This window comes from Vulpes vulpes, chromosome 11 (assembly GCF_048418805.1).
Source record: "Vulpes vulpes isolate BD-2025 chromosome 11, VulVul3, whole genome shotgun sequence".
NCBI classification, from domain to species: Eukaryota; Metazoa; Chordata; class Mammalia; order Carnivora; family Canidae; genus Vulpes; species Vulpes vulpes.
This window is the reverse complement of record NC_132790.1, coordinates 80,184,941-80,201,859: the sequence shown is the minus strand read 5'-3', so window position 1 is coordinate 80,201,859 and position 16,919 is coordinate 80,184,941. Positions and strand designations below refer to the sequence as shown.

General features: G+C 35.6%; 1 protein-coding gene across 5 annotated transcripts in view; it reads left to right on the top strand.

The window, feature by feature from the left end:
- ACAD11 (acyl-CoA dehydrogenase family member 11) overlaps positions 1 to 16,919 on the top strand; it is a 106,248-nt gene that overhangs the window by 27,161 nt on the left and 62,168 nt on the right. For all 5 annotated transcript variants that reach the window (XM_072726864.1, XM_026015442.2, XM_026015443.2 and 2 more), the window contains 3 exons: positions 2,874 to 2,980; positions 4,009 to 4,135; positions 16,386 to 16,463. In XM_072726864.1, the coding sequence (XP_072582965.1) occupies positions 2,874 to 2,980; positions 4,009 to 4,135; positions 16,386 to 16,463 (312 nt within the window). The remainder of the gene's footprint in view (positions 1 to 2,873; positions 2,981 to 4,008; positions 4,136 to 16,385; positions 16,464 to 16,919) is intronic.

Genomic DNA, 16,919 nt, shown 5'->3' with positions numbered 1-16,919 from the left:
AATTTACAGAATAGCAATTTGGCAAGGGAAAAAAATTGAGTAGCAAAATGTTTATCACTTTTTGGTATGATGAACTTAAAAGATAGGAGAGGGAAGAGAGAAAGACATAATGATAAGAAGAGAAAAGCATGTGAAAACTGGTTATTTCCTGAATATCCAATTTAAGAAAGAGCTAAAATATTTTAATGATGTCTGCTTTGTTTTTTTTTTTAAATTTTTTTTATTGGAGTTCAATTTGCCAACATATAGCATAACACCCAGTGCTCATCCCAAGTGCCTCCTTCAGTATCCATCACCCAGTCACCCCAACCCCCTGCCCACCTCCCCTTCTACTGCCCCTTGTTAATTTCCCAGAGTTAGGTTTCTCTAATGTTTTGTCACCCTCACTGATATTTTCACTCATTTTCCCTCCTTTCCCTTTACTCCCTTTCACTAATTTTTATATTCCTCCAATGAATGAGACCATATAATGTTTGTCCTTTTCCAATTGACTTATTTCACTCAGCATAATACCCTCCAGGTCCCTCCACATTGAAGCAAATGGTGGGTATTTGTCGTTTCTAATGGTTGAGTAATATTCCATTGTATACAGAGACCACATCTTCTTTATCCATTCAATGATGTCTGCTTTGAACTATAAAATCATTTATTAACCAGGGCTGAACTATAAACCATTTATTTTTTTTAAAAGATCTTATTTATTTATTCATGAGAGATACAGAGAGAGAGATAGAGAGAGGCAGAGACACAGGCAGAGAGAAGCAGGCTCCATGCAGGGGGCCTGACACGGGACTGGATCCCAGGTCTCCAGGATCATGCCCTGGGCAGAAGGCAGTGCTAAACCTCTGAGCCACCCGGGCTGCCCTATAAAACCATTTATTAACCAGGGTTGGAAGAAAGAAATGCTTTTGCATGTCCCAAAGCCTCACACAGTATGTAGATTATAGTAGCCTCTTAATATGTTTTTGAGAGAATAAATAAAATTTTCCATTTTATAAATAAATAAAAATTTAAAAAAAAAAAAGAAAATTTAAAAAAAAGGGATCCCTGGGTGGCGCAGCGGTTTGGCGCCTGCCTTTGGCCCAGGGCGCGATCCTGGAGACCCAGGATCGAATCCCACGTCGGGCTCCCTGCATGGAGCCTGCTTCTCCCTCTGCCTGTGTCTCTGCCTCTCTCTCTCTCTGTGACTATCATAAATAAATAAAAATTAAAAAAAAAAAAAAGAAAATTTAAAAATTTAAAATTTTCCATTTTATAGCAGTCATATTTATGACATTAATTTTATGAGGAAATTGAGCATAAACTCAGTTTTTTAAAATTACAGCTTAATCTAAAGTGTATTCTTTTTTCCTTGGGGGTGGGGAGACAGAGAAAGAGGGAGATAAAGAATCTTAAGCACGCATAAGGGGCTGGATGTCACCACCCTGAGATTACGACCTGAGCCAAAATCAAGAGTCCAATGCTTAACCAACTGAGCCACCCAGACCCCTCTAAAATGTATTCTTTTTTTATACTGATTTAGTTTCCATGTGCTTTGAATCTTGGGAGTTTAAGAAATTGAGATGCTTCATTACTGACAAAGGGCTAAGGCTTGGAGGAATAAGTAAATAAGAGATTTTTAGAAACAAAAAAGAATGGGAAAAGAAGGATTAAGGGTTTTTTCCCCCTTGTCTTCAGAGTCCATGCTATCTATGACCAACTAAAATATCTTCTAAGAATATAGTTGTAAAAAAATTTTAAAAAGGAATATAGTTGTATTACCTTTCATCCTGTATTTTAGAATCACAGTAATCATGTTGGCTGGATGGGTTTCTCAAAAGAGGGTTTATAGTGTGTTTTTTATATTTGTCAGTTTCCACAAATCAGATGGGCTGACAAATGGGCTTTGAATTTAAAATGGATTTTCATTTCAAACGAAAGTTTGACTTGGATTATTTCGTAATTAGTATGTATGTCATAGACTATATGTGGTAACAGAGATGATCATAAACCTTGCATTCTAACTACAAATATGAAATTGGAAATGATGGAAGTTCTATTAGAATGTTTAGTTGCATAAAGAATTACATGAAGAAATGAAACTAATGAAATTCAGTTAATTGTGTTAGGATGAGACGAGCAAGGGAGAGGAGAGTGTGTTATATTAAAGTACAGAACACGGAGAAGAAAGAAAAACTAATTAGTATTCAACTGACCCTGTTTGAGGAGATGGTTAATTAAACTAGGAGTCCAAAATATGAGGGAAATAAATATTCTTAGAGATCATCTCATTGCTTTCTCTTTAGTTTTTTGGGGTTTTTTGTTTTATTTTGGTTTCTTTAGATTTTCCCCCGTTATGAAGGGAGAACAGTGATCTTTAAACAGTGATATATAAGGTGCTGCCAGTCTGGTATCTTTGTTAACTCCTGACCTCATTTTCAAGTTTGATTTGATTTCTAGTTACAATTGGTAGGATGAGAGTGTGTTAACCAAATGATAGATGTATAACTCTTTAACTTAGGGGGGTATAATTATCCCTATGTGTAAATAAATAGAATTGATGGTCTGATTTACATCTTGATACCTTGTGAGTTTAGTGACTCACATAGCTGGGAAACTGTGGAGAGACTGGATAGCTGAAGAATAATTTTCAATGAATCTTAATTGCTCTTTTTTTTTTAAGATTTTATTTATTTATTCATCACACACACACACACACACACACACAGAAAGAGAGGCAGAGACACAGGCAGAGGGAGAAACAGGCTCCATGCAGGAAGCCTGACGTGGGACTCGGTCCTGGGTCTCCAAGATCACACCCTGGGCTGAAGGCGGCACTAAACCACTGGGCCACCAGGGCTGCCCTTAATTGTTCTTTTTTAATTTACTTATAGGGTGTATATAGTAGATATCTTCTGGGAAATAATGCATCTGAGAATAGCTTTCTGTTTGCCAAGATTGTGCAACCTCTGGCAGAAACTGGATTACAACTCTCAAGAAGGTAAGCAAAGTCAATTCCTTTTCTAACTCAAATTAGAGCCTTTATTAGGTATATGAAGTCTGTAAACTTTAGGAGGATAGGGACTTTCTATTACTTACACAAGGATGGCTGCTGCTAGTTATAGCAATTTTTTTGTAAATCTCTTATATGCCTGAAAATAAAATGACTTCAAATATAAAGAAAATAACCCAGATTCATGATTAAAAGCTTTTGTTTTGTTTTGTTTTGTTTTTTGCCAACTTGACTGAGTATATAAACTTTTAAGGATATAGATTAAAACTCTGAAATGTTTCTTTCTAATATTTAAGTTACTTACATATACCTATTTAAAAGTATATCTTATAAAGGATGGTTTATTAATTTTAGAAGTATTGCTCTCTTCTATCATATTTCATGAAATTTTAATGATTTCATAAGTGTCTTCGAAATCCATATCACTTTGAGGCATCTAATTCACTTATTAACCACATACTCCCATCTAAGTGATGCGATATATAGCACTTACTGAATGCATAGATGATGCTGTCCTTAGAAATTCTGTCCAGGCCACAAGTATCCAGGATAAAAAACATTAGGACGGTTATGTTTTACAATCCATCTTATAGATGGATAAGTGTTCTCTGTAATGTAACAGATAGTGTTGCTCTTCATAAAGATCTTTATAATGACATCCAGCAGTTGTATTTGTGAGGAATACACTAAAAATAATTACTAAATTTGTGTTCAATTTCTTCACTTCCTTTTTGAGAGATTATAAGTGACTTTAATAAAGATTCAAAACTACCACTGATTGAAATCATGTCAGGCTAATGTTTTACCCACGTAGTGCTTTCACCATTAGTTTCATGTTCAGAGTAAAGTGATTCTGCATTCATCCCATAATATGAAAAACTTAAGAAATTCCAAAATTTGGCAATTCCTGAGGGATATTTTGAGGGAGTTGGAAAAAACTTCACATTATATTTGGAGATACATAATAATGATTTGGGACACCTTTATAACTTTTTTTTTTTTTTTTTTTAATAAAGAACTTTCAGTACTACACCACCACAAATTGGTACTTCCCCACAGTTGTTTGCACAGAGTAAGACTGGCCAGGAAGTTCTTGCTAGGGTGAAGCATTTCATGAAACGACACATCCTTCCAGCTGAAAAGGTAAGTACTGTATAAACAAACAGAATGTATTTGTGTTCAAGGACTGTTGATGAATTAAGTCTGGTATCTCTTCTAGGAGTACCATGGTACACTATCTTTGTAGTCAGTCCTTACTTTTTCCCCCTCCTCATCTTAGCACTGAGCTGCTGCAGAAGCTGATAAACTTCTAAAATATGCCAAGGGAATGCCACAGCTAAATCTTTAGAATTAAAATACAGTCAAAGGGGATAAACTGTTGTAAAGTTGAGATCCTAAATATATTAGAGTAAAACATGACTTTCGGGCCTTTAAAAAAGGATTTTTTTAAATTAATTAATTTTTTTTGAGAGAGAGAGAAGGGGAGAGCACACTCAATTGAGGAAGGAGCAGAAGGAGATGAATAAGCAGACTGTGAGGAGTGGGGAACTCCACACGGGGCCCAACGCCACAACCCCAAGATCATGACCTTAGCCAAAATCAAGAGTTGGGTGCCCAACTGACTGAGACACCCAGGCACCCTAGAGCCTTTTCATAAGGCAGTGACTGTCAGTCTTTTTTTATGGATCCATATGAGAATTAAGAAAACTGTAGTCTGTAGCCTAAGCAAAATGGACATAACCAGAAAATGTCATATACCTTTAAATCTATTCACAGATACTACTACCTCTCTCCCTACAAGTTAGTCGTATAAGGCCTTAAATTTCAGTAAGTTCACTAAGGGTAGAGAAGTAACATGGTACATTCACTTGTTCAGTTAATATGTGATTATTAGGTACTTAATAATGGGTTAGGCATCTGGACAGTCATCAAAAGTAAAAGAAAAAGACAGACAGAGCTAATGCTTCCACAGAGCTTATACTTTAGCAAAAGAAAGATATTCAATAAGAGATAATAATGCTGTGAAGAAAAGATAAAAGCTATTATGAGCATACATAGACAGGTGGGGCCAGATATGTGTGTGAGTTGAACACTGGTGTAGAAATTGTAAGGATTTGATTTTTTGGTCCATTCCCGCCATAAGTTAGGTGGTCATGAACAAATAACTTTAATTCTCAGTACTTGAATCTTTCATCTGTGATGTGCATGGATATAAGTATACAACAAATTCTCATTTTGATTTTCTATGATTCTGAGAGGTCTAAAGCTATACTGACCAAATAGGAAACTGAAAAAGACTAAAACTCTTTCAACAAAAATGTTCAGAGTCAATATGTGTTTATAAGGCAGTTACTGTTGTTGCTTGAACTACATAAATAATTACCATATTTTTATTTTTTTAAGATTGTATTTATTTATTCATGAGAGACACATAGAGAGAGGCAGAGACACAGGCAGAAGGAGAAGCAGGCTCCTTGAGAGGAGCCCAATATAGGACTTGATCCCAGGACCCTAGGATCATGCCCTGAGCCAAAGACAGACGCTCAACCACTGAGCCACCCAGGCATCTGAATTACCATATTTTTAATAACGATCTAGCATGAGATGAATTTTCCTGACACTGGGTATAGTTTTCTTTCTTTCTTTCTTTCTTTCTTTCTTTCTTTCTTTCTTTCTTTCTTTTTTAAGAAAATACTACTTAAATATGAGGAAATTCTTTCTAAAATAGTCTCTTAACAGAGACAATATACAGTGACTTTACAGGTAATACAAAGGACTAGATTCGTTTCTTTCAATAGTCACTCTAAATGTAAATGGGATAAACGTCCCAATCAAAAGACACAGGGTCCCAGATGGATAAAAAAACTAACACCCATCAATATGCTGTCTGCAGGAGACTCATTTTAGACCCAAAGACACCTCCAGATTGAAATTGATGGGTTGAAAAACATTTATCATGCTAATGGACATCAAAAGAAAATGTAGCGATCCTTAGACAAACTTGATTTAAGCCAAAGACTAAAAAGAGATGAAGAGATGGGATCCCTGGGTGGCGCAGCAGTTTGGCGCCTGCCTTTGGCCTGGGGCTGATCCTGGAGACCCGGGATCGAATCCCACGTCGGGCTCCCAATGCATGGAGCCTGCTTCTCCCTCTGCCTGTGTCTCTGCCTCTCTCTCTCTCTCTCTCTCTCTCTATCATAAAAAAAAAAAATTAAAAAAATAAAAAGAGATGAAGAGGACACTATATCATAATCAAAGAGTCTATTCAACAAGAAGATCTAACAATTTTAAGTATTTATGTCAGTAACATAGGAGCAGCCATTTATATAAACCAAATAATAACAAAATTAAGGAAACACACTGATAATAATACAATAGTAGGGGACTTTAACACCCCCCTTACTGCAATGGACCGATCATATAAGCAGAAGATCAATAAGGAAACAAGGGCTTTGAATGACATACTGGACCAGATGGACTTCACAGATATTCAGAGTATTCCATCCTAAAGCAACAAAATACACATTCTTCTCAAGTACCTATGGAACATTCTCCAGAATAGATCACATACTGAGTCACAAATCAGGTCTGAACTGGTACCAAAGTACCAGTTTCCAGACTGGTACCATATTTCCAGACCATAATGCTTTGAAATTTGAACTCAATCACAAGAGGAAATTTGAAAGAACTCAAATATGTGGAGATTAAAGAACATCTACTAAAGAATGATGGGTCAACTAGGAAATTGAAGGCGAATTTTTAAAAATTCATGGAAACAAATGATAATAAAAACACAACTGTTCAAAACCTTTGGGATGCAGCAAAGGTGGTCCTAAGAGGGAATATATATAGCAATACAAGCCTTTTTCAAGAAACAAGAAAGGTCTCAAATACATGATCTAACCATACACCTAAAGGAGCTGAAAAAAGAACAGCAAGTAAAGCCTAAATCCAGAAGGAGAAGAGAATTAATAATGATTAGAGCAGAAATCAATAAAATAGAAGCCAAAAGAACAGTAGAACAGGCCTATGAAACTAGGAACTGGTTCTTTGAAAGAATTAATAAGATTGATAACCCCATGGCCAGAATAATAAATAAAAGAGAAAGGCCCCAAAGAAACAAAATCATGAATGAAAGAGGAAAGATCACACCAAAGGAAAAAAAACACCACCAAAGAAATGTAAACAGTTATAAGAACATATTATGGGCAACTATATGCCAATAAATTAGGCAATCTGGAAAAAATGGGTGCATTCCTGGAAACATATAAACTATTAAAGCTGAAACAGAAAGAAATAGAAAACCTGAACAGACCCATAACCAGCAAGGAAATTGAAGAAGTAATCAGAAATCTCCCAACAAACAAGAGTCCAGGGCCAGGTAGCTTCCCAAGGGAATTCTATCAAACATTTAAAGAACTAATACGTATTATACTGAAGCTGTTAAAAAATAGAAATGGAAGGAAAACTTCCAGACTCATTCTATGAGGCCAGCATTACCTTGATCCCCAAACCAGAAAAAGACCCCACCAAAAAGAATTACACACTAATATCTCTGATGAACGTGGATGCCAAAATTCTCACCAAGATACTAGCCAATAGGATCCAACAGTACATTAAAAGGATTGTTCTCGGGCAGCCCAGGTGGCTCAGCAGTCTAGTGGAGCCTTCAGTCCAGGGCCTGATCCTGGAGACTCAGGATTGAGTCCCGCATCAGGCCCCCTGCATGGATGGAGGCTGCTTCTCCCTCCCTCCTTCCCATAAATAAATAAAATCTCTATAAAAATAAAAATAAAAATAAATAAAAGGATTATTCTTGAGATCAAGTGGGATTTATTCTTGGGCTGCCAGAGTGGTTCAACATCTACAGATCAATCAATGTGATATACTACATTAATAAAAGAAAGGGCAAGAGCCATTAATCCATTAATAGATACAGAAAAAGCATTTAACAAAGTACAGCATCCTTTCTTAAAACTCTTCATAGTGTAGAGATAGAGGAAGCATACCTCAATACCATAAAAGCCATATATGAAAAGCCCATAGCAAATATCATTCTCAATGGGGAAAAACTTGAGAGCTTTTTCCCAAAGGTCAGGAACACAGCAGGGATGTCTACTCTCACCAGTGTTGTTCAGTACAATACTAAAAATCCTAGCCTCAGCAATCGGACAACAAAAATAAATAAAATGGATCTGAATTGGCAAAGAAGTCAAACTCTCACTCTTCGCAGATGACATGATACTCTGGAAAACCCAAAAGACTTCACCCCAGAATTCCTAGAACTCATACAGGAATTCAGCAAAGTGACAAGGTATAAAATTAATGCACAGAAGTCAATTGCATTTCTATATGCTAACAAGACAGAAGAAAGAGAAATTAAAGGATCTATTCCATTTACAATTGTACCCAAAATCATAAGATACCTAGGAATAAACCTAACCAAAGAGGTAAAGGATCTGTACTCAAAAAACTATCAAACACTCATGAAAGAAATATAGGAAGACACTAAGAAATGGAAAAACATTCCATGCTCATGGATTGGAAGAACAAAAATTGTTAAGAAGTCTTTGTTACCTAAAGCAATCTATATATTCAGTGCAATCCCTATCAAAATACCATCAATTTTTTTTTTTCACAGAACTGGAACAAATAATCCTAAAATTTGTATGAACAAATAATCCAAAATTTTCCTGGTTTCTGTATAAACCAGAAAAGACTCCAAATAGCATCATAATTTCTGGACTTCAAGCTATATTGCAAAGCTGTAATCATCAAGACAGTATGGTACTGGCATAAAACAGACACATAGATCAATGGAACAGAATAGAGAACCCAGAAATGGACCCTCAACTCTGTGGTCAACTAATCTTTGACAAAGTAGGAGAGAATATCCAACAGAAAAAAGACAGTCTCTTCAACCAGTGGTACTGGGAAAGTTGGACAACCACATGCAGAAGAATGAAACTGGACCATTTTCTTACACCAAACAAAAATAGACTCAAATGGATGAAAGACCTAAATGTGACACAGGAATCCATCAAAATCCTAGAGAAGAACACAGACAGCAACCTCTGTGACCTCAGTTGCAACTGACAGAGTGGGAGAAGGTATTTGCAAATATCTTATCAGATGAAGGTCTAGTATCTAAAATCTATAAAGAACTTAACAAACTCAACACCCAAAGAACAAATAATCCAGTCAAGAAATGAGAAGACATGAACAGACATTTTTCCAAAGAAGACATACAAATGGCCATTGGACACATGAAAAAATGCTCAACATTACCCAGTATCAAAGAAATACAAATCAAAACCACATAGAGATACCACACCAGTCAGAATGGCTAAAATTAACAAGTCAGGAAATGACAGATGGCAGGGATGCAAAGGCAGGGGAACCCTCTTACACTGTTGATGGGAATGCAAACTCTGCAGTCACTCTGGAAGCAGTATGTAGGTTCCTCAAAAAGTTGAAAATAGAGCTACCTTGTGATCTAGCAATTGCACTACTGGGTATTTACCCCAAAGATACAAACGTAGTGACCCAAGGGGGCACCTGCACCTCAAGGTTTATAGGAGGAATATCCACAATAGCCAAACTATGGAAAGAGCCCAGATGGCCATCAACAGATGGATGGATAAAGAAGATGTGGTATATATGCACAATGGAATATTATTCGGCCATCAAAAAAATGAAACCTTGCCATTTGCAACAACATTGATGAACTAGAGAGTATTATGCTAAGCAAAATAAGTCAATCAGAGAAAGACAATTATATGATCTCACTCATCTGTGGAATTTAAGAAACAAAATAGAGGAGCATAGGGGAAGGGAAAGAAAAATAAAAGAAGATGAAATCAGAGAGGGAGACAAATCATAAGAGACTCTTAATCAAAGAAACAAACTGAGGGTTGCTAGAGGGAAGGGGGTGAGGGCAATTGAGTACTGGGTGATGGACATTATGGAGGGCATAGGATGTAATGAGCACTGGGTGTTATATAAGACTGATAAATCACTGAACTCTACCCTCTGAAACTAATAATATACTATATGTTAATTGAATTTAAATTTTAAAAATAGTAAAAAAAATAGTCTCCACTTATACGTGTTCAGTGATTAAGATATCACTTTGGAGACTTTCTGATCTAGTTAGTACATACATAATTTTGAATTTTAAAATTCTGAATTTTGGGGTATTAAAAAGAAAATGAATACTTTTGGTTCAAGATGGCAGACTAAATTCAGCATTTATCTGCTTTCCCTCCAATAAAATCCCATTGGCAATAAAGAAATGTTTTAAAAATGGAATAAGTTGCTAAAACCACAAAAACAGGAGTGGGACAATCAGAGGATTGAAGGTTTTGGAAAGAGAATGGAAGTTGCATTGGAAAGCAGAATGGATCATACCAAAGACTAATCCTTAACAGAGGAAGCCAAACACCTCAAAAGCATTTTGAAATAAGAGAAGGTTATAGCACAGATGGTAACCTTTTTGTTTTGTTTTGTTTTACAATGAAGTCCCCTGTGATTGGCTGATATGGAGAGCAAGAGTGAGAAGGGAAAGAGAAATCAAGATATTTGACTGAAGACTTAACCTGTAGGTGGGCTGCAGGGGTAGGTGTCTAACACACCTGCATAGCAGTGGCATTTGCTTCAAACAGAAGACTATATATAAGAGTACTCTGAAAAAGCAAACAATTTAGACTTATCATAGTGATCATTTCATAACATGAATAACTGTCAAATCACTGTGTTATACACTGGAAACTAATACGATATTGCATGCTAACTACTCCAATTTCAAACAAAACAAAACAAAAAAACAAAGTGAGGAAATTGAGGTCCAGAGACATTAAGCAAGTTGCCTAAATCAAAAAGAGAAGGAAGCCAATGTAGAACAGTGTGGAAAACCTGAACCTTAGAGTTAGAGTATGTGTTCTGATCCAGACTTAACCTAAATTCTACCCTCAGCAAAATATTTCCTTTAAACACTCAACAAACATTGAGCACCTCAGGGGTAGTCACTGTGCTAGATGGTCTGGACATGACAATATTAAGTCTTATTAAGCATTACAATGTTAAGCAAGGAGACAAGTTGCCATGTTTACAGTTAAATGGAAGAGGAAGACAGTGAATCAACACTAGTTATATGCATTAAGAATTTACTCCTCTTCCAGATACTGTGCCAAGAGCTTGAGGTATAGTAACTCATGTAATCCTTGCAGTGGGAGTACAATTTTTACTCTGAGTTGAAAATTAGTCAGAGAATATTTAAGCTATGAGTAATAACCTAGGGCTCTTAAAAAAAGAAAAAAAGCAAATTATCTGTTTCAAAGAAGCTAGGCTTCAACATGAGGGTTAGGGCTCTAGAGTCCTCCATTTTTTGGCTTTTTTTTTTTTTAATAGGGATTTGATGTGAATCCTAGATTGCCTGTTAGCCTGCCTGATTCCTGCCTGCTCACCCTAAAATAAAACATATTTGTTGACATGCTTGTGCTTGGAACCAGCTGATTATTCAAAGGAGAGGCCAGAATTGGCAGAAGAAACCAAGTAGTCTTGCTCTTTCATTTATAAATGTGAATGGAAAATCAAGGGAAACATGAAGCACAGAAAAGAAGTATCACAAGTTAGGTTGTGGTACATCTGCTGAACTTAGTATTATGCAGCTATTACAAAGAATTTTCAATATAAAATAAAATGCCTTATTATAAGTTAAAAAAGCAGTCTGTCTCTAGCTTTTAAGGGAAGATTGTCAATATTTTGTGTGGCAAGAAAAGCCACATTCATTTTCTCTTTGCAGATCATTCAAACCTAGAATATATCCACACCTAATAACATGAGCCTTTTCTTTCATTAAAAATCTTAAACTGGGGATCCCTGGGTGGCACAGCGGTTTGGCACCTGCCTTTGGCCCAGGGCGCGATCCTGGAGACCCGGGATCAAGTCCCACATCAGGCTCCCGGTGCATGGAGCCTGCTTCTCCCTCTGCCTATGTTTCTGCCTCTCTCTCTCTCTCTCTCTCTGTGTGACTATCATAAATGAATTAAAAAAAAATTTTTAAAAATCTTAAACTGGGTTGCATGGCTGGCACAGTCAGTAGAGCATGCAACTCTTGGTCTCAGGGTTGTGGGTTTGAGTCTCACATTGGGTATAGAGCTTACTTAAAAATAAAATCTTAGAAAAAATCTTAAAGCAACATCTGTAAAAATGTTTTATCCTATAGAATGATTCTGAACAATACTAATCCTTGTCTGTGAACATATACCTTTTTTAATGATATTTGGAGAAAAGGAATTAGCTTTTTCAAAACAGGAGGGGGGAAAGCCTATAAAATTCTATCCAAAAAAAAAAAAAAAAAAAATTCTATCCAATATTATTACATGAATAACATGAATTTATTACATTATTACATGAATAACTGTATTTTATAAACTAAGTTTATAAAAATTAAAAGTTGTGTCTAAAAAGTGTCTAGAAAACAAGATTATTTCATATAATAAACCAATATTTTAACAATACACATCTTTAGTAAGACTCTTAATGACTTTTTCTGAACACTTTTACATATTTTTCCAGATTTTTATAATGGGAAAAATAAACCTTATTTAAACTGTTCAAATGACCTTTGAAATTCCTTGGATTTCGTAAAAGTGAGAACATAAGAACCCATTATCTATGAAAATGTTAAAAGGCAGTTCTTCCTATTCAGAATGGACAAGGAGAGGCACCTGGGTGGCTCGGCCATTGAATGTCCGGCTCTTGATTTCAGGTCAAGTCATGAAATCCAGCCCTGCATCGGGCTCACACTAGGCATGGAGCCTGCTTAAGATTCTCTCCTCTCTCTCCCTCTGCCCCGCCCCTCCCCATACATTCATGTTCTCTCTCTAAAAAAATAAAAATAAAGTAGATAAGGAGTCCTTAAAAATAGCGTGTAAAACAAGAACTAGCCACATAGTCTTGAGAACACACTTTTATGTAATGACAACATTAGTAATATTTTCCTATTCAGTATAATAATGTACTAGTAAAGAACTATTGCTTCTTTCTTATAGACTTAAGTTTATTTTTTTTAAAGATTTTATTTATTTATTCATGAGAGAGACAGAGGCAGAGACACAGGCAGAAGGAGAAGCAGGCTCCATGCAGGGAGCCCGACATGGGACTCGATCCTGGGTCTCCAGGACCAGGCCGTGGGCTGAAGGTGACGCTAAACCACTGGGCCACCTGGGCTGCCCCTAGACTTAAGTTTAAAGTGAAAAAATATAAAATAAAATAAAGTGAAAAATATAATGCAAAATTATTTGTAGGCTCAGATTTAAATTTCTGAGCCAACATACTGCAAAACAATATCTCAATCAGGGAATGAGGAAGTTAGATGTTAAGGGTGCTATTTGGGGAGTATTGATCAGGCACCAAGCATATTTTCTGCTCTCTTCTTTCACCAATATACTGTTTTTCATACTCTAAAAGCTAAAGAAAGCTTCTTTGTAATGAGATATTTTAATTCTGACTCCTGCCATACCACAAACAAAGTCTGCTGATCTATAAGTGGATAGACTTTAGAAGTATTAAATCTCACAAGTTTTTATTTTTTTTTATTTTTTTTTTCTCACAAGTTTTTAAATAATTTTATAAACATTGGCATAATCTAATTTCTTAGAACTGTGGTATCATGAAGAGGTAGTCAGAAATGAGGCATTTGTAAATGTATTGCATAATATATTTTTTATCAAACACAGTAGCATTGACTATTTCCATGGCTGTACAAGGGATGGAAATAATAAACAACCCTAAACAGGAAATCTCCAATTTAACTGACTTTCTTGACAGAAATGATGAATGCTGTTCATTCTGGTTAGAAAGAGCTGTCCTTTGTCTTCTTGCAGTTTTCACCAAATACGTCAGTACCCTAGATTAGCCATGCTTAACAAAAAAAAATCTTTTGTATGTTATATGACTGTAAAGAAGTGGAACAATTTTAGAAAATAATTTTGTAGTATGGACTTGTGACAATATTTATAGCCTTTAATCTAGTAATTCTAGCCTAAGTGTAAAAAAATAGGTACGGAGATGCTATAATAACAAAATATTGAAGAATGCCATCACAATCCATATTTTAGTTCATTTTGATTCTTTTAATTGCACAAATTAGAAATTATTATTGTTTTATGTGGCTAGTTTTTAACTTAGATTTACCCATGTATTTATCACTTTATTTACTGTTTCTTCTTGTAACTCAGAGGTTTCTTTTAGGATCTTTTTTTTTTTTTTTTCTTTTAGGATCTTTAATGAGAATCTGCTAGTAACCTTTTCTTTGATCTTTATTTTTCCCTTTTCTTTTCCTTTTTTTGCTCAGGAGAGGTAAGTAATGAATAACTCAGATTCAGATTCTCTTTGTCTTTCTGTTTATTTCTAATACCTTTATTTTGTCCTAATTCTTGAAAGATTATTTTATTGGATATAGAATCCTGGGTTGACAGTTATATTCTGGTGTCATTTGACACCAGATGACTTCACCACTGATTTCTGGTGTCATTTGTTGCTTTGGCAAGTCAGTTCTCACTTGTTTAATTATCAATGATGTCGGGCTACCTGGGTGTTTCAGTAGGTTAAGTATCTAACTCTTGGTTTCATCTCAGGTCATGATCTCAAGGTTGTAAGATTGAGCCCCATGTCAAGCTCTGTGCTCATTGGGGAGTCTGCTGGAGATTCTTTCTTTCCCTCTGCCCCTATCCCCCATTCGTTCTCTCTCAAATAAACATCTTTTTAAAAATTATCATTGATCTGTCCTTCCACCCCCCACCCCACCTTTTTTTTTCTTTTTTTAAGATTTTATTTATCTACTCATGATAGAGAGAGAGAGAGAGACAGGCAGAGGGAGAAGCAGGCTCCATGCCTGGAGCCCGACACGGGACTCGATCCCAGGACTCCAGGTTCACGCCTGGGCCAAAGGCAGGCATTGAACCGCTGAGCCACCCAAGAATCCCCAACCTTTTAAGAGCTTTTGTTCCTCCTTGGTGTTCAACAGTTTATGCTTTGGCTTTATTTTATTTTCTGAATTTGAGAATTGGTGTCTTTCATCAGTTCTAAAAACTCAGATGTAATTTTTTCCAATATTCCCTCTTCTTTATCTAGGATCCCCAGTTAGACTAATGCAAAAACTTTTCTCTATATCCATCATGTCCCTTAACCATTCATATTTTCTTTTATTGAAGTTCGGTGCTTCATTCAATAAATAAGTAATTTCTTCATATTTTCTTCCAATTTATTTATTTTTTTCAGCTATATCTAATCTATTTTTTGACTATCCATAGCGCAGTGGTTCTCAAAAGTTGGGAGTGTCAGGAAAGGCCTGGGTGGCTTAGTGGTTGAGCGTCTGCCTTTGGCTCAGGGCGTGATCCCAGAGTCCCAGGATCGAGTCCCATGTTGGGCTACCTGCATGGAGCCTGCTTCTCCCTCTGCCTATGTCGCTGCCCCTCTCTTTCTGTGTCTGTCATGAATAAATACATAAAATCTTAAAAAAAAAAAAAAAAAGTTGAGAGTGTCAGAATTGCCAGAGCTTGTAAAGAATACAGAAGCCGTAGGCTCATTGAAATAGGATAAGTCATGGATCCTTGTGTCCTCACCAAGTGCCCCAAGTATTCTGATACCACCAAAATTTGAGAACCACTGCTTGAATTTTTAAATTTCATTACTTTGGTTTTTCTTTTCCTCAGGTTGCCTTTGGTTCTTTATCCTTTTTTTTTGTTCTGTTCTTTATCAAATTTGGCCAATTTTGACAACCCTTGTCATACTTTTGATTCATTCCTTTATTCTTGAAATCTCTTGGACACAAATACTTTATTCTGTATCTGGTTATTATTTTATCTGTAGTCTCTGGGGAGTGTGATTCTGTTTTGTTACACTTTTGGTTTTGCCAATTTTTGCTAATGGTGTTTGAAACAAGTAATTTAGTAACCCCTGAAGAGTCAGGATTTTTACTTCTGGCTGCTGAGGAATTTTCTTATTGTTTTTCCAACACAGCTATTCATTACTACATGTATTTTTAAAATTATTTTAAATATTTTCTCTGACATTTTTAATTGTACTACTTTGAGAGGGGTTCTTATGACCACCCAGTATGCCATATTGCTAAAAATAGAACACTCAAAATTTGGTACAAGATTTTGGAAGTCTGTTATCTAATATTGAGGCAGCATAATTTCGTGAGCAGCAAACCTCTAGAATTGTTTATATTTGTATATCTGGTCTTAGAAATATTACTTATTTAATAGCAGCTCAAAAAGCTTCTTTGCCTACATATATTTACTTTGGATATTTGCAGCTTATGGCATTATTTACTTTATATTTACTTTAGCTAATAAACTTTTTTTCTTGTTATTACTTTAAGGAGGTAATTGAGTTCTGTGTTCAAAATGAAAATTCAGTGAACAAATGGAAAAAACCTTTAGTGATTGATAAACTTAAGGTAAGAAAAATGAGGAAACCTTTAACATTAGAAAATGTATATGTAGGTGTTTTTTTTTAAACCTTAGTTTGTTATTGCTGTTGTTATTATATATGTAGAGAATAAATATATCAATAATAACTTTTAAAGAGAAAGTTAAAAATAGAATCCACAGTATACAAATTGGGTTACATAGAGTTTTGTATAAAGTATAGGATGAGGATAGCTTCTTACAGCTGTTGAAAGAAAAAAGATGATCAACACCACTCACAACCATCTGTTGTGAAATTGCAATAGAAGTCAAACAGGACATTTGTTCCACATGGCTCAGTCTATTTCATGATTTTAAATCCTAACCACAACACATGTAAGAAATTAAAATGTACAAAATAGTATGTTTGGCGTAATTATACACAAATGTGGGAGATTCAGTAATAACTGTGATTCAATAAGAAATACTCAAGAAAGCAAATGTAG